General features: G+C 52.4%; 9 protein-coding genes across 9 annotated transcripts; 7 read left to right on the forward strand and 2 right to left on the reverse strand.

Annotated features, from left to right (window-relative positions):
* Positions 1–688: 688 nt before the first annotated feature.
* Positions 689–2,045, forward strand: N7443_009783 (SPFH domain-containing protein; the record flags this gene model as incomplete). Its single annotated transcript, XM_056889839.1, has 2 exons — positions 689–1,170; positions 1,235–2,045. The coding sequence occupies 2 exons, from the start codon at positions 689–691 to the stop codon at positions 2,043–2,045; spliced, it is 1,293 nt and encodes a 430-aa protein (XP_056736330.1).
* A 680-nt stretch (positions 2,046–2,725) lies between these two features.
* Positions 2,726–6,261, forward strand: hir1 (putative histone transcription regulator Hir1; the record flags this gene model as incomplete). The annotated part of the gene is made up of 5 exons (XM_056889840.1): positions 2,726–2,762; positions 2,883–2,957; positions 3,070–3,288; positions 3,353–6,118; positions 6,170–6,261. The coding sequence occupies 5 exons, from the start codon at positions 2,726–2,728 to the stop codon at positions 6,259–6,261; spliced, it is 3,189 nt and encodes a 1,062-aa protein (XP_056736331.1).
* Positions 6,262–6,992: 731 nt separating this feature from the next.
* On the forward strand, positions 6,993–8,583 carry N7443_009785 (YchF/Obg family ATPase; the record flags this gene model as incomplete). The annotated part of the gene is made up of 3 exons (XM_056889841.1): positions 6,993–7,067; positions 7,252–7,809; positions 8,032–8,583. The coding sequence occupies 3 exons, from the start codon at positions 6,993–6,995 to the stop codon at positions 8,581–8,583; spliced, it is 1,185 nt and encodes a 394-aa protein (XP_056736332.1).
* A 277-nt stretch (positions 8,584–8,860) lies between these two features.
* On the forward strand, positions 8,861–9,572 carry N7443_009786 (translation machinery-associated protein 20; the record flags this gene model as incomplete). Its single annotated transcript, XM_056889842.1, has 3 exons — positions 8,861–8,874; positions 8,948–9,088; positions 9,182–9,572. The coding sequence occupies 3 exons, from the start codon at positions 8,861–8,863 to the stop codon at positions 9,570–9,572; spliced, it is 546 nt and encodes a 181-aa protein (XP_056736333.1).
* A 360-nt stretch (positions 9,573–9,932) lies between these two features.
* Positions 9,933–13,397, reverse strand: N7443_009787 (RIC1 family protein; the record flags this gene model as incomplete). The annotated part of the gene is made up of 5 exons (XM_056889843.1): positions 9,933–10,727; positions 10,777–11,252; positions 11,307–11,574; positions 11,624–13,018; positions 13,089–13,397. 5 exons carry the CDS (start codon positions 13,395–13,397, stop codon positions 9,933–9,935), a joined length of 3,243 nt encoding a protein of 1,080 aa, XP_056736334.1.
* A 258-nt stretch (positions 13,398–13,655) lies between these two features.
* N7443_009788 (uncharacterized protein) lies at positions 13,656–14,818 on the forward strand (the record flags this gene model as incomplete). The annotated part of the gene is made up of 3 exons (XM_056889844.1): positions 13,656–13,658; positions 13,716–14,716; positions 14,770–14,818. 3 exons carry the CDS (start codon positions 13,656–13,658, stop codon positions 14,816–14,818), a joined length of 1,053 nt encoding a protein of 350 aa, XP_056736335.1.
* A 667-nt stretch (positions 14,819–15,485) lies between these two features.
* Positions 15,486–17,069, reverse strand: tim44 (protein translocase subunit TIM44; the record flags this gene model as incomplete). Its single annotated transcript, XM_056889845.1, has 2 exons — positions 15,486–16,161; positions 16,216–17,069. 2 exons carry the CDS (start codon positions 17,067–17,069, stop codon positions 15,486–15,488), a joined length of 1,530 nt encoding a protein of 509 aa, XP_056736336.1.
* Positions 17,070–17,447: 378 nt separating this feature from the next.
* Positions 17,448–18,131, forward strand: N7443_009790 (mitochondrial 37S ribosomal protein uS11m; the record flags this gene model as incomplete). Its single annotated transcript, XM_056889846.1, has 1 exon — positions 17,448–18,131. One exon carries the CDS (start codon positions 17,448–17,450, stop codon positions 18,129–18,131), a length of 684 nt encoding a protein of 227 aa, XP_056736337.1.
* Positions 18,132–18,691: 560 nt separating this feature from the next.
* Positions 18,692–22,768, forward strand: N7443_009791 (putative VPS9 domain protein; the record flags this gene model as incomplete). The annotated part of the gene is made up of 2 exons (XM_056889847.1): positions 18,692–18,769; positions 18,839–22,768. The coding sequence occupies 2 exons, from the start codon at positions 18,692–18,694 to the stop codon at positions 22,766–22,768; spliced, it is 4,008 nt and encodes a 1,335-aa protein (XP_056736338.1).
* Positions 22,769–22,847: the final 79 nt, after the last annotated feature.

Genomic DNA, 22,847 nt, shown 5'->3' on the forward strand with positions numbered 1-22,847 from the left:
ACCTAGTAGTACGAGTGTATGAGAGCCCGAGAATCGAGCTAGACCTAGAAAAGAGAAATCAAAGACTAGAAGAGAAACCCTGTTAGGTTTTATTGAATATAAGGAACACAAAGGTTATATTTTGAAAGGATGAGTAGATAATATAGGGCGGAGATAATAAAACGTTCATATGTTCGAACTTATATCAAAAGACTGGCTAAGTCGACTAACTAGAAGTTCCAAGATTGAGATGTGCACGCAACATGCACTTGATTTATATAGAGCTGAATTTCGAGAAACCAGTGGGTTCGGATCTAGTACCTCGCAAAGAATAGCATATATTTTTGCTATAGAACAAGTTGAATAAATGTGTAACGAGCTTTCCTATGTATCCGTAGCTCTTTCTCCATTCGGGAACGGCTATTGTGAACTGGTTGCAAGGTATTGCAAAATATTGAAATTTGAAATGCAGCCTATAAATGACTAATTTACTGAAGAACAGTAAAGGCCTTGCTTGCTGCAGAGTTTCTATAAGACGTCTTAACCTTCATATAGTATTGCGCAAACAAAGCGTTGCATCGAGTGCGGAGAATCTCGTCGCCTCAGGCGCCAACACCTCAAGCCGAACCTTGTTCCACCAGCTCGTCCGATCCAGCTGACCTTCATCTCCTCACCACTTCCCAATCCTCCCTGACAAGATTCTCCCAAAATGGAGGGCGCATACCGTCAAAGCTCGAGACTATTAAGGTCTCGCAGCTCCGCTCTTCTTCAGCAGGGCCGCCGACTTCCCCGAACCACTGCGGTGACTGCAGTACAGCAACGAGCTCTCACAAATTCCCCCCGCAGACTCGTCCCCGAATCCATCTTCAGCAACTTCGCATCTGGTCAGCCGCAACAGGGCGGTGGCCACGTTACTTACTTTAACAATCAAAAGACCCTCCCCGCGAACACCGTTGTGCGCTTCGTGCCTCAGCAAACAGCATGGATCGTTGAGCGTATGGGCAAGTTCCACCGGATCCTGGAGCCTGGTCTTGCTATTCTGGTCCCTTTCTTGGACCGCATTGCCTACGTTAAGAGCTTGAAGGAGTCGGCCATTGAGATCCCGAGCCAGAATGCCATTACCGCGGATAACGTCACCCTGGAGCTCGACGGTGTCTTGTACACGCGGGTATTCGACGCATACAAAGCAAGGTGAGTCATTAGAGACTCTGAAGGTGGAACGATTAGGAAGTGACTAATAGTGGACGAAATGCAGCTACGGTGTCGAGGATGCGGAGTACGCCATTTCGCAGCTGGCGCAGACGACCATGCGATCCGAGATCGGTCAGTTGACTTTGGACCATGTCCTGAAGGAGCGTGCCACTCTCAACACAAATATCACACAAGCTATCAATGAGGCCGCACAAGATTGGGGTGTTGTCTGTCTTCGGTACGAGATTCGGGATATCCATGCGCCGGACGGTGTTGTCGCCGCCATGCACCGCCAGGTCACTGCTGAGCGGTCAAAGCGTGCCGAGATTCTCGAATCCGAGGGTCAGCGCCAGAGTGCGATTAACATCGCCGAGGGTCGCAAGCAGTCCGTCATCCTGGCATCTGAAGCCCTGCGCGAGGAGCAGATCAACCGGGCTACTGGTGAAGCCCAGGCTATCCAGCTGAAGGCAGAGGCTACCGCGCGTGGAATTGAAGCCGTTGCCTTGGCGATCCAGCAGGGCGAGGAGAACGCCCAGAGCGCTATCAGCCTGAGCGTCGCTGAGAAGTACGTTGACGCTTTCGCGAACCTGGCTCGTGAGGGTACTGCGGTTGTCGTTCCAGGCAACGTTGGAGATATCGGTGGCATGATTGCTAGCGCCATGTCTGTCTATGGCAAGGTCAGCGAGTCCCAGGCTAAGGCTCTTGCTGCCAAGGCTATTGGTGCCCAAGAGGCACCTCAGTCTGCTGAGCGTACCCACCGAGATCACGCCGAGAAGCACCTGGATAGTGAGGTTGCACCCATTGAGGAGCACTCGGCTGGCGTTGCACAGAGTGTTCTTGACAGCTTCGATGAAGCGAGCCAACAGAAGAGGTGAACTCTTCGAGTGAAACGACAAGTATGATCCTGAACCTTTTCATTTCCCTATGTTTTGCATCCTCTTCCAGTCCAGCCTTACCATGGCTATATCTGTACTACTTTCCCCGCTCATATTTTTCGTTTCCTTTGCAGCATTGTTTCAGGAGTCAGGCATTGCTTGCCCAGTTGAATCAGTGATCCGAGCTCTGTATTGCGTACATAGGGAAATCGTCGGCATTGATCAAGGACGAAGAAAGGAAAAGCGTGTATGATAGTAATCTCGAAAATTCTCAAGATGTTCAATTTGTGTCGAGTACAAGTAATTCAGTAGAAGTAGAAGTCAAACGCGAAAGGGAGCTCGGGCCACGCGCCAAATGGAGATCGCGACTTTTTGATCGCGCCCTGTCCACCCTCCACCTTCCACCGTCCACCCTTTCATCCACGCCTCCCGACCTGTCGGCTGTTCACACAGTGGATCTGTGTGCTTATACAGGATTTCCTGGCTGGGATCAACCTCTACCCTGCGAGTGCGATGTCCACATGAACACCTGACCTTACCACTACCTCCGCCCGCCTCGAATCTCCCCCGGAGCTAAGCCGCAACGCTCAAGCATACCCCCAGTGTCCATTCCCCATTCAAAAAAAGGTGCTATCCTCGCCGTGGGATAAAGAGGTAGCGCACTCCGCGCGCGCTGCGCAATGCATATCATCAAGCCAGTCTGGCTCACTCACGGAGGTACGCTCTTTGCGACGGCCCCTGTCTTCATTGCTACGAAGCGTGGGATCGTGCCCGTCTGGCCTAACTTTGGCAAACCCTTTGCTCTGAGAGCTAGACTAACATATTCGATCTAAACAGGCGAACGGAAAGACTTCGAGGTCTATAGTTGTGATGTATCGCCTGATGGAAAGAGACTGGTGACTGCCGCTGGAGGTGAGCTTCCTGGATACCCGAATGGACCCCGCAGGCTAGAAAAGAAGCTAGGCTGCAGCAGGGCTCCCTTTGAAGAATTATCACTGACATGTTCGCTATTTCCGTGCGCTAGATGGATACGTTCGGATCTGGTCTACAGAGGCCATTTACAACACCGGCAACCCCGAGTTCGCCGATAAGCCGAAGCAGCTTGCGTCGATGAGCAACCACTCTGGCACAATTCACACGGTTCGCTTCTCACCGAATGGAAAATATCTTGCTTCGGGAGCGGATGATAAAATAGTTTGCGTTTACACTCTTGATGCTAACCCGCCAACACACTCGACATTCGGTACGTCTTGCAAACGCTGGAAACATAGATATCAGACACTGACCATTCTGGAAACGCGGCGCAGGCTCCGACGAAGCACCTCCAGTCGAGAACTGGCGCACTATCCGGCGATTGATCGGCCATGACAACGACGTCCAGGACCTGGGGTGGTCGCACGACTCATCGATTCTGGTTTCCGTCGGTCTCGACTCGAAAGTGGTTGTGTGGTCAGGACACACTTTTGAAAAGCTGAAGACGATATCGGTTCACCAGAGTCATGTCAAAGGCATCACTTTCGACCCAGCAAACAAGTACTTTGCTACCGCCAGTGATGATCGCACTGTTCGCATCTTCCGATTCACCTCTCCAGCCCCCAATTCTTCCTCTCACGACCAAATGAACAACTTCGTCCTCGAGCAGACCATCTCCGCCCCATTTGCGAACTCCCCACTGACTGCATACTTCCGACGCTGTTCATGGTCACCTGACGGAATGCACATTGCGGCTGCAAATGCGGTCAATGGCCCCGTCAGCTCGGTTGCGATTATCAACCGTGGGTCTTGGGACGGTGATATCAATCTCATTGGCCATGAAGCTCCCGTTGAGGTCTGCTCCTTCTCTCCCCGATTATATTCGAGGGAGCCGATCAATAAGAATCAGCCTGATGGACATGCGGCGCATCATATTACTGTTATTGCGTGCGCGGGTGCAGACAAGTCGCTAAGCGTTTGGATTACGAGCAATGCTCGCCCGATCGTGGTCGCTCAGGAAATGGCTGCCAAGTCGATGTCGGATTTGGCTTGGAGTCCTGATGGCAAGTGTCTTTTTGCTACCGCTCTGGATGGTACCATTGTCGCAGCTCGGTTCGAGGATGGCGAGCTGGGCTATGCCGTAGAGATGGAGGAGAACGAAAAGTCCCTGACCAAGTTTGGAACGAACCGCAAGGGCGCCGGTATTACTGAAACCACCGATGGATTGTTGCTGGAAGAAAAGAGTAAAGCTGGTGAGATCAAGGGAGTCGAGGGCCGCATGGGTGCACTGATGGGAGATGGCCATGCAGCCGCTGAACCTGCTGTGAATGGCGGATCAGCACCGCAGCCATCGAACGGTACAACTCCCGCTCAAGCACCTTCTCCTGCGGCAGACACAAACAAGACCCAGACAAACGGGACTGGATCAACACCGAATGCCTCCGTGTCTGAGAAGGATAAACCTGATCCTTACCAGGCTAAGCTAGAAAGACTCAAGCAGCGTCCGACATACACAAAAGAGGGCAAGAAGCGTATTGCCCCTCTCCTTGTCTCTGGGGCTGGAGCTGGCGAGTCTTCTCTCCCTCAAGCTCGCCTCATGGCTTCAGTCAGCAGCCAGGTGAAAGCCGATGCTCCCACATCTCTCGTCGACCTCTCGAAACCATTTGACGGCTTGCCTAAAGGTGGTTTAACTGCTCTTCTGCTCGGCAACAAGCGCAAGCTTGCCCAGCTCGAGGGCGATGAAGACGGCCAGGCTGAGAAACGCGTCGCTGTAGCAAGCCAAAATGGTGCGACGCCGATCCTGGCCAATACTCCCGATGGTCTTCTCCCCGCTCAAGTGCAGCCTGGGGCCAACGGCCAGCAACAAACCCCAGATTTCATCCGTCCTGCAGTTATCAACCCTTGCATGTCGGTCAGCCAGCTTCGTCTGGCCGTCCCCAAAATCCGCACCCACATACTACGCGCGCTTGATGCAAGTGGGAAGCCTACCGAGCCGCCAGCTCCTGGCGGAGGAGACTCGAGTACCAAGTCACGAGTGGATGTGGTATTCGAGGCTCGCAATCCTTCATTGGCCAGCTTGACCGGCCGGGCCGTGGACCGCGAACCGGTGCGTCTCACACTCTTTCGTGGAGAGCAGCCATTATGGCAAGATTTCCTCCCCCGCTCTGTTCTCCTCGTAACAGGAAACCAAAGCATGTGGGCCGCTGCCTGTGAAGACGGATCAGTCTATCTCTGGACCCCAGCAGGTCGCCGGCTTGTCAGCGCATTAGTACTGGAAGCACAACCCGTCATTCTGGAATGCAACGGCCCTTGGATCCTATGCATCTCCTCCGTGGGTATGTGTTACGTCTGGAACGTGAAGCATCTCTCTTCTCCCCACCCTCCCGTCTCCCTCCAACCCGTCCTCGACGCCGCCATCCACACACTAGGCGCGAACCCCACCGCTGCACCGGCAATCACAGATGCACGCATTAACTCCGAAGGCCGCATCGTCGTATCATTGACCAATGGCGAAGGCTACTCCTACTCTCCATCTATGTACACATGGCAGCGCATCTCAGAAGCTTGGTGGGCCGTCGGCAGCCAGTACTGGAACTCAACAGAGGCCCCTGTTAGTAACCTTCAGGCAAGAGATGCCCAGCAAGATACCAAGGACGCCAAGGCAGCCGTATCTGCTGGTATCATCCCCTTCCTTGAACGCAATACCACGAACGTAACCCTTCTACGTGGTCGTGCGTATTTCTTGCAACGACTCGTCAAGGTCTTGCTATCCCGAGAAGGCTACGAAACCTTCGAATCAAGTGTTTCCATCGCCCATCTCGAGAACCGACTCGCTGCTGCATTGTCTCTAGGCTCTAAGGAAGAGTTCCGCCTATACCTGAATATGTACGCCAAGCGCATCGGCGCGGAAGGATTAAAGATGAAGGTCGAAGAGCTACTCAAGGGCTTAATCGGCGGTCTGTTCGAAGACGATGAAGGCACCGAATCTATCACAAAGCTCCAAGTTAACGAGCGCGAAGGCCGGAGTTGGCGCGAAGGCTCACAAGATCTATGTGGTTGGCCACGGGAAACTTTACTGAAGGAGGTGATCCTGGCTCTTGGTATGTTCTTATTTTCATTGCTATTTAGTCCCGTCTGCTAACGGCTTCCAGGCAAATACCGCGAACTCCAGCGCGTCACTGTTCCATATGCTAAACTTCTGGATATGGTGGACCGCGTGGATGGCGATGCAATGGATCTATGATGACATTTGCTCTCGCTGTGTTTTTTTGTATTGGCGTTGATACGTGCTGCTTGGGCTTGGGTCGGGGAGGCTGCATTCATTTTCCACTCCACTGTAGACCTGCAGAGGGAGATGGCTCTTCTTTCTATCTATGTCTGTATTTGTATCATAAGCTAGGCAATGCCTTATTATGCAAAAGCATATCATCAAAGATTTATCTTGGGGGTCAAGGGTGGTAAACTGAAGAGTCAATGGGGACTATTGGATATCTGGCATATCACTTTGAGATCTTGGTAGCTCGGAGGTCAGTTGGTAAAGTGTCACCTCTACAATTATAGAAATTTTAGGTCTTGGATCGTATCGTTAAAAAAAAACACCTACAAAACGTAAACAGTGTATGAAGCACTGACGTCAAGGGCAGGGCTAACACTTCACGTGGGCGGTAGCTGAAGTCGGGCAGAAAACTTCGATGACATGTTGAACCTCGTCATCTTTGCGACCGTATCAAGCCACTCTCTCACTTCTCTCCTTATTTTTAACTCAATTGACCTTGTCCACTACCTTCGTGGACACCCGACATCACGTCTCTCCCGACCACCTCCCTCTTTTTCCTTCGTATCGTCGATCGATCCGCAGCTGGTCCTGCTTTCACCGCGCGCCATCCCTGCGCCCGCTTCCGCCTTCCCACCTCCCCCCACCTCCCACCTCTTTCCTGTCGCTCCTACTCCAGCAAGAAAAAGAAGTCCAATAAAATGCCTCCCAAGAAGGCTCAAGTTCAAGAGAAGGTCCTTTTGGGCCGTCCCGGCAACAGCTTGAAGAGCGGTATCGTATGTGAGCAGTGTCCCCACCCTTTTTTGTGTTCTTTTTTCGCACAGCACAGTCCACTTTTTAATTCCACACAAACTATTTAAGCCGAGCTCTCCCCCCTGTTCCCCTTCCTTTCCTTTTTTTTTTCTCCAACCACAATTCTGGTTTATTTATTCCTTCGACATGGACTTACGATGATTCTAGGTTGGTCTTGCCAACGTCGGCAAATCTACTCTCTTCCAGTCCATCACCAAGTCCTCTCTGGGTAACCCGGCCAACTTCCCCTATGCCACCATTGACCCTGAGGAGGCCCGTGTCATCGTCCCCGATGAGCGGTACGACTGGCTCGTCGACCACTACAAGCCCAAGTCGCAGGTTCCCGCCAACTTGACCGTGTACGATATTGCTGGTCTGACCCGTGGTGCCTCGACTGGTGCTGGTCTGGGTAACTCTTTCTTGTCGCACATTCGTGCTGTCGATGCCATCTTCCAGGTGGTTCGCTGCTTCGATGATGCCGAGATTATCCACGTTGAGGGCGACGTTGACCCCGTTCGTGATTTGACCATCATTAGCGAGGAGCTTCGCATTAAGGATATCGAGTTCGTCGAGAAGGCTCTTGATGCTCTGTCCAAGCAGACTCGCCGTGGTGGCCAGTCTCTTGAGATGAAGAAGTTGAAGGAGGAAGAGGCCACTACTGGCAGAGTCCTTGAGTGGCTGAAAGAGGGAAAGAACATTCGTGATGGTGACTGGACCCCCAAGGAGGTATGTGAAGAAATTTCCCCCCTACTCTTCCCCCCTGCACATTCCATTACCATGATGAATAAGCGCCATGAGCGCGAAATAAACCCAGCTCGTCGATGTGACCTCATTTTTATTCTGTAGAGGGCACTATGAGAAGAAAGTTTATACTGAATTTTGGAGTTTTTTTTCTTATTGAAACACTCAAAACCGTTATCAACATTTTGCTGACAACATTGGTTTTAGGTCGAGGCCATCAACCCCCTGTTCCTTCTCACTGCCAAGCCCGTTGTGTACCTTGTCAACTTGAGCGAGAAGGACTACATCCGCCAGAAGAACAAGTACCTTCCCTCTCTGTTCGAGTGGATCAAGACCAACTCCCCCAACTGCCCCATTCTCCCCATCTCTGCCTGCTTCGAGGAGCGTCTTACCCTGATGAAGGATGATGTCGCCGCCGAGGAGGAGTGCAAGAAACTTGGCACCAAGTCCGGTCTGCCCAAGGTTGTCACTACCATGCGCCAGGCTTTGAAGTTGGCCAGCTTCTTCACCACTGGTACCGATGAGGTCCGCCAATGGACTATCCGCAAGGGCATCAAGGCCCCTGCTGCCGCCGGTGTCATTCACACTGACTTTGAGAAGACCTTCATCCAGGCCATCGTGTATAACTTTGCTCTCCTTAAGGAGCTTGGTGACGAAGGTGCTGTCAAGGCTGCCGGTAAGGTTATGACCAAGGGCAAGGACTACGTTGTTGAGGACGGTGATATCCTCCTCATCAAGGCTGGTGCTGCCAAGGGCTAAAAGTTTTGTTGATACTATGCCCTCAAAACCTGTGCGTCGCCCTGGTAGATAGTTCTACAAATGGAAATACCTATTCAAGCGCAGATATGAATACTGTAAACCGTGTAAAAAGTGACTTGCCTCGCACTTAAAACTCATTGAATCGTAGCAGTCCTAGCAAAATAGCTCCAAGCTCTGAAAGTCGAGCTCTGTAAAATGTAGACCATGTCACGTGAGACTCCCCGCGCATCCCACTTCACGCACTCGGAGCATTCAGTGACCTGCAACAACCAACACCATGTTCAAGAAAGAGTGAGAAGGCCCTTCGAGAAGCTATCCAAACCTTAAGGAACGTTCACCATGCTAACAAAGCCCCGAACACCAGGATCCCGTCGAGCAATCGCTCCAAGGTCAAGTCCTCCGTGCAGCGCGGCCTGCGCCAGAAGCTGCTGGAGACCTACCCCGGCTTTGAACCCTACATCGAAGAGATCATGCCCAAGAAGGCATCTCTAGAAGTCGTGAAGCTGTACGTTTCCAACCTACATCTCCCAGGCTCTCTCCCAACCCACCCCCGCCATCTACACATGCAAAGAAACCAGGAACTAACACAACAACCCAGCCCCGAACGTACCACCCTGTACACAATAGACTCAACACCACTATTCTTCCAACCCTTCGACGGCCCGCCCATCCCGCATCTCAAACTTGTGCATGCCTATCCCACCGCCCTCCCAACCATCCAGATCGACCGCGGCGCCATCCGCTTCGTGCTCTCCGGTGCTGCCCTCATGGCTCCCGGCCTGACCTCCCCTGGAGGTCGTCTGCCGGACTCAGAGCATGCGCTTGAGGCGGGGAGTGTTGTTGCTGTTAAGGCGGAGGGTAAGGAAGAGGTTTGTCTTGTTGGTACGCTGAAGCAGGGTACTGAGGAGATGAAGAGTAAAGGCAAGGGCGTCGTTATGGATGAGGGGCATTTCTTGGGTGATGGGCTTTGGAGGATGCAGTTGGATTAGATTTGATATGTTCAAATGCTGAGATACCGGGTTGAGTTCCCGGGGTTATGATATCTACCCCGACCATCTAGGATGGGTTATTGGTCTTATGATGAGAAAATGAAATGACAAAATGACCTGGATTGGGATTTTCAAGAGGACATCTTCTATGGTTGGAGTGATCCGTGTTTCTGGAGTATGAATTTGAGAGGAATGCTCTACATGGGATCCAGGATTGTCTTCCAAGGTTGACAGTGAGATAATGGCAGAAGACGAATGTTCACAATTACGAAACTCCATTAAATATTCAAACATTCATTCGCCAGATCCAGATTATATACAAAAACAGAGCCGAAATATGTACAGCTCTACAAAATCGAATTACGCATCCCGACTATCCATGGAATTAGGATACTCATCCGAAACATCCCCATCACGCAAACTTTGTCTCGAAACAGAGCCCGTTGGCGACAAAGATGACCAAGAAGGCGTCCTTACAGGCAAACTCAGCCCGAGTCCCTTAACACTAGCTGCCGAGCCAGTTCTAGACGGTAACCCCGAGCCAGCCCCATTCATACTCGGACGCTGACGCAACCCCACTCGCCCAATAGCTCTCTGAAGCATCTCGCCAGATGCGTCAAGGGCAATTAAGAACCTAGCCAACTCCGCGCAGAGTTCCCAATCACTCTTCTGCGACGCAAGACCTATAAGTCTAACGACATATTCCTCAATTCGGCCGTCGTGGCCCTGTTCTTCGTCTTCGAAAGCCTGTAGGACGAGGAGGTATCCGACAGCTGTTTTGAGGGCATCGAGGCGGAGGGCTTGTTCGAAGAGGTCTTTTGGGGGAGGGAGGTAGGTGAACAGGGTGCGCCAGAAGCGGAGCTCGGTTTTGCGGGTGCATTGGACTACGATATCGAGATATTCGCGGGTTGGGAGGGTTGCTTGGAGAAAGGAGATGACTGTTGGGAGGAGAGGGCCTTCGTGGACGTTGGGGTCGGTGGATTTGTTGGCGCGGGTCGGGTTGTCGACTTCTTCGTCGAGGACGTGGTGTAGGAGAATCTCGAGGCCGTGGGCGAAGTATGAGAGGTGGGAGAAATGGCGACAGAGGGAGAGGGCAGCCGGGGTGCCGAGATTTGTAAGGCTGTATTGGAGGAAGTATGGGAGGAAGAGGTGTGTCTTGGAGATGTTAGTAGAGGAAGATTAGGAGGAGAATTGGAAATCGTACTCTGATGGCAAACTTGAGACTGGTAAATGTCACATCTCGTCGTTGTGTCATTTCGGATTCCACGCCCAGGACAATACCCTTGTTGAGAAGCACGGAAAGAGGATAGAAGTCTATGGGGATGTTGAGCGGTGCCGGCACCGTTTCTTGTTGCAAAACATCTTGGACGTCGTTCCATGCCAGTAAGTCCTTGCCCCGAAATGTCCACAATGAGTCTCTCAGAGAAAGACTGCTGTGGGACGAACCAAGCGTCATCTCAGCGGATGGGCTTGCCGGGAGAGATTCGTCGACTGAAGGAGAAAAGTTGAAGGATCCCTGATCACGCATCAGGATATAGTATTCCACATCTTGTGAAATAACACGCATGTCATATTTGAGATCACCTGCATCCGACACTATCGGCTGTAGGAGAACAAGATTTCCATCAACAAGGAGAAGCACAGATGCGACCTTGACATCTTGAGACGGGTCACCGTTTCCTACTCGATTGTTAGATATCTGCTTGGTCACTGTGTCAGGGAAACGCAACATACGCATTTGTTCCTCGGGCAGAACCCAACTGATCGCCCTCACCCGAGTCGGTGCGCGAACGATACCATTAAAGGCAATTTGACCAACAGGCACAAGAGTGATTTGAGGCTGTGTGGAGTTAATCACGTAGTGATATAGGATGTTGTCGTATGTATAAACTAAGAGAGAATCCTCTCCAGATGGCCCAATAAACACCACAGGTGCTGGAAGGTACTCGATGAACATGATCGAGTTGTTGTTCAATGCTGCCTCACGCGAGTAGAGACGCACCTAATAGGAAGTCAGTTTGGTAAGCACCGAAATCTTAGAAATAGCATACCTCGTACGATCCATCGCTTTCGACGGCGGCAATCAAAATATGTCCATACCAGCACATTCCACCTCGAACCGCAAATGAGTTTTCGACCTTGGAGTCTTCAAAGACCTTCCATCGACCACTGTTCACACTGTAATGTGCCAGTCCACGCCGACCTGCGATTGCCACATACCGTCCATCCTGAGACACAACGCACGATTTGATCGGCCATTGCGAATGAAGATATGCTGGGGGGTACTGTGCATGGTGCCATAGCGAGTCCTTGCCAGAAATGGTCATTAGTTCCGGGAGATCATGTCCACGGTAGAGAATAAACTCGGTGCCGGTCTGAAGCAAGCCTTGGGCGAGGTTAGCGGCAGAGAAGCAGCCAGTAAGTGCACTGCGAGCGGTTTCCAGAATCCAGAGTCGTCGGTCGCTCAGTCCTGACAGAATAATGTCGGATCCACCGCCAATCCAGCAGCCGCTTGAAACACCTGTCAGCCAATCTTCACCATTTGACGCTGCTAAGGTAGGGTCAACTGTGAAGCTGTTACCACCCGGTTTTCCAAAGACACTCCATGTTGTCCAGCCATTCTCGTAGCCAGCGAAGAGACAATATCCGTCCGGCGAATAGCTCATGAATGTCAATGATCCGGTAGTAGTCGGCGATGCCGGGAGCTGCAGCTTCTGGGATAGCAGCACATTGCCCATATAGTCTTTGGCAGTGTACACGCAAATCTCGCCATTTGCACAGAACACAGTTAACAAGGAGAATCGGGCATTGACAGCCACCTTCACAGCCTTTTCGCCATCCTCCTTGGGGTCGTGGAAACAATGCCCACGGAACAATTTCTTAGGTGCATCCGGATCTTCTTGTACATCGTGAGCTCGTTGCACAGCATATGCCTGACCGTGGCTCGTGAGCCAAATGAGAAGGTTCATAGCACGGTCATAGACCATGTCCACCACTGCAACCTTCTTCGGTATATCCAGAATGCGGCTCAGTAGCTCTGACGTAGTCTGCGTCCCACTAGGGTCCGGAGCCCACCGAATACACTGGATCGCAGGCGGCTTCACAGTAGCAACGACAAGCTCCTGATCCAAGGCCAGCGCCTTGACAATCCCCGACTCGATCTTGATTGCCATTCGGAACCTAATGCTTATATCACCAACCACATTTGACTCTTCGACGGCAGCAAAATGTGCTAATTGCTGGCGGCGCGGGTGTGTAGAGTGATCGAAACGTTGCTGGTAGACGTGTGTTGATGGGTCGGACGCCACCGAGTAAGTCAGGAGATAGCCCCCGGAGGTTTGTACAACCAGAATTGTCGAGTCTGGGTGCATTAACAGTGCTACATTCGAGCCGTATGTCTTCAGCGAGTACAAGGACCGAACTATCGCGGCTACGACGGCCGTTGGCTGTGGCAACAATTAGTATCGAAGCTCATCAATTGCACTTTCAAAGCAGACGAGTTACCCCTGAACATACCCTTGTTTGCCATAGTGAAATAGAGGACTCGGTTATTGTCGCAAACATATGCCCTGAGCGAGAGACGCAGAGTCCATTGATCGGTTCATGCTCCCATTTTGGAGTCTCCGAGTTGGCCGACGGCTCGGGGTTGGGTTCATTGCTCTCGGTGTTTGAAGATTGCGCGTCCCCAGTATCATCGTTGTTATATATAGAGCTTCGCCGTTCCGTGTTCGAGCTTGTATCCTTGGGATATCCATCGGAGGAGACGTGGGCGATGTCCGGGCCATTGACCGCGTAGACCCGGGGGACCCCATTGGGCCAGTACATGGCTCAGCTGGCGAAACGGGGAATTAATATTGACAATGGAGCTCATCCAAGCCCATCTCGCTCCAACAGAAAGACAAATGAGGAAGCTTTCATCCGCGAACTGTTAAGCGCAAGGAGAACAAGAGCTAAACACAGCCAACGAGCGCGATAAGCGGTATCACGTGCGGCGAGCTCTCCCCCCCCGCATTCTCTTCTTTTTTTCTCCCCTGAGAGTGATTCCTGTTCATCAATCATCCATTATTTTCTTGATTTGAGATCATGGTAATTTCTGCTCCACCTGAGCCGGCAGGTGCATGGTACTAATCGCGCGATCTGTAGGCCCCGAACGAAACCAACAAGCGTCTGGCTTTGGCCATCATCGACTTCCTCGGCGGCAGCCTGAAGGACGGTACTCTCACCGCCGACGATGCTGAATCGATCGAAATCGCCCAGTCATGTATCGCCGATACCTTCAAGGTTGACCCTACCGACGAGGCCGCTGTGAAGGATGCCCTTGGAGGACAGTCCCTCGCCGGTATCTACAGCGTCTACGAGAAGCTGCGCAGCAAGTCTTCGCCCCAGGCTGATGCTGGAGCTTCGCAAACCGAGAAGCCCAAGGTTGGCGCGCCTTCCCCCGAGTCCGATAAGTTGAAGTCTGAGGGCAACGCTCTCATGGCCAAGAAGGATTACCCCGCTGCCATTGAGAAGTACACCCAGGCTTTGGAGATCGCCCCCGCCAACCCTATCTACCTCTCCAACCGCGCTGCCGCCTACTCTGCCTCCGGAAAGGCTGACAAGGCTGCTGAGGACGCCGAGATGGCCGTCGCGGCTGATCCTATGTACTCCAAGGCCTGGAGCCGTCTGGGTCTTGCCCGCTTCGAGCTGGGTGACTACCATGCCGCCAAGGAGGCTTACGAGAAGGGTATTGAGGCTGAGGGCAACGGTGGCAGCGACGCTCTGCGCCGTGGTCTGGAGACTGCCACGCGAAAGATCGAGGAGGGTGGCCGCTCTACCGAGCCTCCTTCCGAGGAGTTGGATACTGCTCCTGGCGCATCCCGTGGCGCCGGCGGTATGCCTGATCTGTCCTCGCTTGCTGGTTTGATGGGTGGTATGGGTGGTGGTGGCGGTGGCATGCCCGACCTGAGCTCCATGATGAGCAACCCCATGTTCGCTAGCATGGCTCAGAACCTCATGAGCAACCCCGATATGCTCAACAACATCATGAGCAACCCTCGCATGCGCCAGATGGCCGAGAGCTTTGGCCAGGGTGGTGGTGGTGGTGGTGGCGGTGGCATGCCTGATATGTCCAGCCTCATGAGTGATCCCAGCATTGCGGAGATGTAAGTTTATTCGAGAACTACACGATTATAACAAAATTCTAATTGACTCGCAGGGCTCGTAACATGATGGGTGGTGGCGGCGCCGGACGTGGCAGCCAGTAAATGATTGAAATGACTGGCGGATGACTTTGGAAAAGAAGACACGATCTGATGTTACTCGAGTTTCAATAGCGTTCTTTAGACATTACTCGTTTCTATGTTAATCTTCAACTTCTCTCCCTGTAACCAATCCTTACGAACTCAAATATGCCAGTCACCATATAAATTCTCCATTGCTATATATACACGACCTCATGCAACTCCAAAGTCGATATCTTAACTCATCAGCAAATTCAATGAGCAAGAATACCACCAAAAACCAAATGGCCTAGGGCCCACATGCAGATCAGACAGTGTCGAGGGGAGAGTGAAAATGCAAAGCACAGGACGCCGCAAAACACCTCAAGATCAGATGCCATCAGACCAGCTCAAATCCAACGCGCAGCCAGTCCGAGTCTATGGAGATGATGGGGTGTTTTTTTTGAGCCAACCCACAAAAAAAAGGGCAAAAAGACAAGGTAGAAAGGAGGAAGTGAACATTAATACATGAAAATAATAATCACCCATACTAACCAAGGTCGAAAGGGTCACTAGGACAGACATAACCGTAAACAAGCGCCAGTTCCGCCTGGCTTGATATAAAACAGTCATATTGTACAGTCGAGGGGGCGAAAGGGAGGTATGAGAGGAAGCAAGGAAATAGGTTGAGAGCACGTGCAGACTTGTCCGCTTAAATGTAGTCACGAGCAGCCTTCTGCAGCTCGATCAGTCTCCAGCCCCGGGTCTCGGGGTTGTTGACCTCCTCGGGGATACGGGTCAAGCCGATAGCGTAGGTGACAAGCTGGACCTTGTCCTCCATACCAGCAGCGAGCTTGCCAGTCTTGGCGTTCTTGTAAACGTGCACTTCCTGAGCGCGGCAGGTAACGACGAAGACGGGAATGTCACCGGGGTCCAAAATGCGGGCACTCATAACGTCAACGCCACGGATGTCCAGGATGCGGCCATCCGAGACCAGACCGGCAGTGGTGTATTGCTTGGCGAGAGCAGCATAGACGGAGAACTGAGCATCAGAGAGCCAGAGCTTGAGAGTCTCGATATCACCCTTGACATAAGCGTCCAGGACCTCGGGCAGCATGTATTCACGGAGCTCACGAAGGAATTCCTCCATCTGGAAGTTGGGATCGACCTCACGGAACTTCTTGATGACAGTCGCGGTCTCGGTTTCAGCGAAGAAGCCAGTAACACGGTCGGAGATGCTGCGAGCGGTGCTGATGAAGGGGTTCTCAGACTCTTCGTAGACTTCACGGAAGCCAAAGAGCTTCTGCATCATGGGATTGGAGTCTTTGAAGCTGCGCCATGACTCCTTCCAGGCGGCGTCCTTGTGGAGAGTAACGTGGGTACCGGCACTATGCCAGATTAGCGAATGTTGTCAGTGAATAAATCTCGAAATCAAAACGTACTTGGGGTCCTCAATCATCTGCTCAGCCTTGCGCTTTCCAGACTTGAGCTCTGCCGCCTCGCGGAGCTGGCGCTGGCGGCGACGCTCCTCCTTCTCAATCCAACCACCGTAGCGAGAGCTGCTACCGTCATCAATGGCCTCCTTCACGCTCTTGAAAGCCTCGGTCTCACGGACAGGACGCGTGGCCTTCTCGAGCCCTTCACCGGTAGCGCTGACACCCTTGCGAACGCCCTTGACGACAGTGGTGTTCCAAGTCCAGGCGGCACTCTTTCCGATGACCTGACCAGTGGACTTGAGAGCGGCACCGGTGCGGCCGGTAGTGGCGCTCGACGCAGCCTCATAGGCGGCACGGGCTCGCTTGATGTTCTCATTCTCAGTGAACTGATGCGCGGAAGAAGCAAGAGCCTTGGTAGACTCTTTCCACTCCTTGGACGCCTTGAACTCGGTCTGGAGAGTGTCGCGGAACACCTGCCAAGGAGACTTGTCGCCGTGAGGCGGCGGAGGAGCCTCGTCCTTCTTCTTCTCCTCCTTGCCTTCCTCCTTGGACTCTTCGCCGGACTCTTCCGTTTTCTCTTCGTTCTTCTTCTCCTCCTTTCCTTCCTGCTGTTTCTGCTGTTGTTGGAAGAGAGGAGTGGCGGCGTGGAATGATCTGGTCAAGGGGAGGATGGTGAACGGAGAAACAAGCTGGGAGACGGGAAGACGACCCTTCTGGGTCTGTGCCGAGAGCTTCAATGTCTGAGCCTGCAGAGCTGAGTATGACACCGCTCGGGATGTTTGCGAAGCTGATCGGAGGACCGGAGCATGGGACCGGAGGGTCGCCGCACGCGCGGCGCCAGACATCTTTGTCGAAATCATGCTCTGGGAGGGGAGGAGTATGAAAGGAAAGAGGATATGAGAGTGGAAGAAAAAACAAATCCAGCCCAGCCCGGATGTTTGGGGTAAAAGTGAGGAATCGAGATTAGACCGGGGAGGTGAGTAAGGGAAAAGTTCGAGAGATGCCAAGACTTCGAAAAACTTCCAGTGTTTCCTTTTCCGCCTCTCTCGGTCCGACTACGGCTGTTGCGCAGAGCCCAGCTTGCATTGTTCTACAGTTCAATTAGCTTATTTGCACTCTTTATTCTCAATTACTGCTTCGTGGCTCGATTCCCTCCGGCTCATTCTTCGTCTTTCGATACCTGCTTGGCCCCATAGCCGACGCTTCGGCACTCCGTCGCCGCGATGAATTCTTTCTCCATGAACGCTCTCGCAAAGAGCCTTCCGTCAGTGTGCCGGCAACTCATGCCTCGGCCTGCTTCCATGCGCACCTCCCGTCCCTTCTCCTCGACTATCAAGACCTCCAGCAGCAAGGATGAGGCCGAGAAAATTGAGAACCAGATTCTGGACCGGAAGCCGGCGAACTCAGAAGACTCATCACCACTCTCTGCCATTACCAAGATGATGCAGGGAGACCAATCCTCCTCCTCCCCGCGTGTCAAATCCGACTACAGCAGATTGGCCGAGAGCCTGGAAGCCGACATGATGCGAAACCCCTACGCCGACCGCGCTCCTCCCCACCACCTCCACGTCTACTGCCACAAGCACAACACAATTCTTACCTTGACACGACCGAACGGAAACCCGCTCATGTCCTTGGGCACTGGCCAGATCGGCTTCCGTAAAGGCGGCCGAGCTGGCTTCGACCCTGCCTACCAATTGTCCTCGCACGTTATGTCCCAGATTCAAGAACGAGGATACCTGATGGAGATTAAACGGTTGGAGGTCATTTTCCGTGGATTCGGAAAGGGTCGTGATGCCTTCATCAAGGTCCTTCTAGGTAACGAGGGACGCAACATTCGGGGGCTTGTCAACCGAGTGACTGACTCGACTCGTGTCAAGTTCGGTGGTACTCGTAGCCGGAAGGTGCGCAGACTGGGTTGATTGTCCCTCTTGTATTATATACTTGTCCTGTACGCAGAGTCGAGATTTTGTTGGCTCTTGTTCTGTAGAGCGCCATCACTGGGTCAATGTTGAAGACCTGGGATTTTCATACAGGCAGATAAATCTGTCGTCACTTGTTATATGTACAATAGCAATTTATTCCAAAATATCCAATATGCTCCAATACTTCGCATTCTTTTTTTCCCTTGTGATAGTCGAGGAACGCTGATTACCCAACTTGGCTAGCGCCCCTCAGCTCCCGCAGCGATCACGTTCTCGATCTCCCTGCTCAACTTTCGCGTTGGTGAATCTTCTCTGCTATTCTACAATCTTATGACCTCGTTTCCTTCGATTGACCTTCAATCTTCCTTCTCTGTCTTGTGAACGCCCCGCCAGTTACGGCCTAGACCCTTTTTTTGGAGACTGCTGCCTGCAGCTGAATGCGCCGGAGCTCTTCCCCCGCGAAACAGTGGACAACGCACAACATCCCCGCGTTCTTGCAGATTTGACGGCTTGATGATTGCTGGAGTTTCTCTGCTGGGCCGTCCAAAACCGTTTGGATGCACCCTCTAAACCCTTTCCTCCGTGCCTTCTTCCGAAGCACTGTTCCCGGGCAGTGTATACCCGTGGAGAACCATGTGAGTCTAGCTCCTGCATCCTCTCGGATCGACCGGAGCACCTAATCGGCTTTTTTACTTGCTCTACAGGTCCTACTTGTTCCCACGACGGAATGTCTAGTCGGCTCGCGCGACCGGGAATCTGGCCAGCTATATTCGGATCTCGTTCCGTCGGAGGAGTTTCTAGGAAGCCATGTACTGCGGATCCCTATCAACCTGGGCTCAACAAATGGAAAGGAGGACTCCAATGTGCGCGATAATCGGGGGAAGGCGAAGCAGGTGACGACTTTCAATGGAAGGACAGTGATCATCAAGGAGAACTCTATTTACAGTAACAAAGGTGGGAGACCCAAGAATCGCTGGGGTAATCATCTATTGACTCGGGATCTTCCAGGCTTCAAATCCCTTACGCAAGCTCAGCTCCTATCCGACGCGCTTTACTACACGTCGTCCTCATCTAGTGATTCTCGGCCATGGCTCATATACTACATTTCACGGCCATTGATAGGCTCTTATGACCCCACCAGAATAATCCCAGCTGCAGTCCCGGGCTCGACCCCGATGCTGGTCGCGCCGAATACAAAGAGGGCCGAATCGTCCGCATCGGATAGGAAGGGTGCGAATGGGGAATCGGTACCTCCGCCAAAACAAGAGATCAAATCGTTTGGGGAACTACTAGCCAATTTTCCAATGATTGCCCGGCAGATGCAGCCCGGGCTTGAGCGACTATTCCGTGAATTTGGTAAAGAACTGGGAAAACCGCTTCCTCCTCCACCCTCTCGATCGCCCTCTGCCTCTGGCAGCGAAAGCGAGATCAGACTTTCTCGCGCGCAGACTCTTGCAGATGATAGTTCATCAATACGCAGTTGGTCCTCTCGCAACAGAGGTCGACTGCCATTCAACTCTGAAGAGTACTTCGAGGATGATGAAGATTTGATGCGCCGGAGTCTGGAGACTGCAGTGACTGCAGCGATTGATCTATTCAGGCTAGTTGATAAGCAACAATTGTCATTACTAGGCGCTACCACGGACCTCACGGGCCCTTTGGTTGAGCGGCTAATCGAACGTTACGTTGCTGAGCAAGTCCATGAGCCACTCCTATTCCCGCGACTCTGTGCTTTCCGACAGCCAGAAGATTCAGAGCTGGACTCTAGAATCCGACACATGGAAAGTCTTGATGTGATACAAGTCGGAATCACAGTTGAAGGCGGACGTGAAGGCAAAAGGGAGCTTATCCGTCGAATCGGACGAGGAGTTGACCAGTTCCGGAAAATGGCCGATGCAAGAGGCCCCCATGAAATGCTAAATACCCTTTTACAAACCGTCAAGGTAGTGTCTTTCCCGGGTAGTTATGACACCCTGGATGGGCTGTCATCTGAGAAAGGAAGGTCCTCTGTGACGATCAATGCCGATGTCTTGGTGTCATTGCTCTTAGTCGTTGTCATACGATCGCAGGTTCGACATCTGCAAGCGCGCTTGCTGTACATGCAACATTTCATCTACATAGATGACGTGGAGAGCGGTGAAATGGGTTATGCCTTGAGTACATTGGAAGCAGTTCTGATGTACCTTGTGACGGACTCGGCAGGTCTTCGTCGCGCAAGCGCTCGAAATCGTCGCCTCTGGCAAGCGACAAAAGCTGGCAGAATTTCCGACATGAAGAGCATCTTGGAACCAAATGGAGACCATGAGTCCATCGACGAAACCGCTCCCCTTGAGCCAGAGCGCAAGTCCGTTTTCTTTCAAACGGACGAAGAGCCGGACGAATCTCCCTTTGAGACATCCTCTATGTATAGCAGCTCGGTGATTACTAACGGCGATCCATTGACCGAGGACGCGCTTTCTCAACCGCCACCGTTATCCCATGTGTTTCCTTTCCAGACCTGGGACGGAAACCCGGCCCTCAAAGACGGAGTTCGCCCTGTGAAGAAGGTCTCGATGGATGTTCGCAGCTTATCAGAATCATCGGCTGTCTCGTTCCTCTCCAGAACAAATACAATTGGGTCCATGACAAGCAATATCGAGGGCGACAGTTCCATAGAGACCCTAACCAAGACACAGGACCCGACCGGAGACTCTATTCCCATGATGGCAGTAGAGAGCCACCAGGCCGAAGCTTTGAAGTATCTGCTGAGTCTAGAAGAATACTACCCCTTGGAAGATATCCTGGAAGATACCAACGCAGATGGCACAACGTTGCTGAATGCGGCTGTGCAGCTCGCACACACTGAAGTTGTCGGCATACTACTGGACTTCCTTTTCAGCAAAACAGATGAGGCTGTGGTCGCTAAGTATATGACCAAATCAGATGTGCATGGTCGAACTGTTGCCCACTATCTGTTCAGCACACCTGCCCTATTGGCTCGACTGGGGGGCCTTGTTCCATGGCGGCAGCGCGACAAACATGGCCAGACACCATTGTTTGCTCTGTGTCGCTCATACGATCACCCCGAATACAAGGCCATGGTCAAATCAGCCTTGACAGCAGCTCAGAGAGCCCAGGGCAATGGGAAAGCTCTCCAACTTGATGATCATGTCGATGGAAAGGGCAATACATTACTGCATATCGTTGGTGACCCCGAAATCACAACACGAATCTTACAGGAGAGTGACTGCGATCCAAACGCGACAAACGACAAGAGATTCACGCCCTTGATGATGGCTAGCAAATATGGTCGAGTAGATCAAGTGCGCATTCTGTTCATGGATCCTCGGGTTGATGTTCACGTCAAAGAGGCTCGTGGGTTGACAGCAGTTGAGCTTGCCAAAGATGATGAAGTTCGGAACCGAATTGACGATCTAATTTTGCTGTCGCACCCGCCATCATCCTGTTCTGATCCTTCAGGTCGTGTCACTACAGTAGTTCGATCATTCTTCGTCGAGGATGCAACAGTTCGTTTCATCCTGAAGTCTGGAGCACCATATCCGCCATCGGAGTCAATAGCAACTTCACGGCCGGGCTCGACGACCTACACTGTTACGACGTGCCGGCGCAGCTTTGCCGACTTTGAGAACTTAGCCAAGTGGCTTGCAGTGGAGCATCCTGCATCATATGTACCATCACTCTCCGACTTCCGGAACCCTTTCCAAGTTCACTCCAAGCCCTCGCGGTCCGTTCTCCATGATCTTCAGGAGAAGCTCGACCGGTTCCTCAAGACACTGCTGGCTCACCCGACATTCTCCACGCACGAGATGCTCTGGGAGTTCTTCCTTGTTCCAGAGCTGCAACCCGAAATGATGGCCGACCGATCCCGCCACAAAGCAGCAGCTCTGACGGAAACAATTGCCGATGAATACTCACCCGTTAGTCAAGAGGGCATGCGCGACACCGAACAATTCGTCTCTCACGCCCAAGAAATGGTCCGCGGTGTACACGCCAACACGCGAAGTCTAATCCGCCGGGGCCATGCCCTCCAAAACAGCACCTCCGATCTAGCCGACGCCGTCTCCCTCTGTTCATCCATTCTTTCCACATTCCAAGAACCAACCAACGCCCTCCCTTCAATCTACATAGACGCCTTCACGCGCTACAGCATGTGCCTCTCAACCTCAAGCTCCGACTCATCTCCCCTCCTCCAATACATCGCCACCTTAACCTCAATCGACAACACCACCGTCGCAATCCTGACATCGCTCTCTCGCCCAGGCTCCCTTATCTCATTACTCCAATCCACAGCGCGCACAGTTTCCCGCAACCGCTCATCCCTCCTCTCCTCCTCCCTCCCTCGCAAATTCAACATCAACCTCCCAGGCTTCGAAGAATCACGCCAAAAGTCCGTCCGCGACCTCCAGCAGAAAATCCAAGATGGCGAAGCCCAAGCCTCCCGTCTCGCTCGCGAAGTCACCTGGAACAAAGATGTCGTCGTCGGCGAATTAGCAGGTTGGACTACCTGGCGCGAAAAAGTTGGTCGAGATGCAATCCGTGCTTTTGTGAAGCAAACTCTCGTAAGGGAGAAAGAGCGCGGCAAACGCCTGGAGCGGTGTCTGCGAAGTGTACAAGAGGCCAAGTCGGCACTTTGATTCTGGGTTCTGTATTTGACTCGGATAGATCTGATTTCAGGATAGTTCTTTTCGTGCTTGATTGTACATTGTCATGATG

Source organism: Penicillium atrosanguineum, assembly GCF_028827265.1.
Source record: "Penicillium atrosanguineum strain IBT 20685 chromosome Unknown utg000008l_segment0_segment0, whole genome shotgun sequence".
Taxonomy (NCBI): Eukaryota; Fungi; Ascomycota; class Eurotiomycetes; order Eurotiales; family Aspergillaceae; genus Penicillium; species Penicillium atrosanguineum.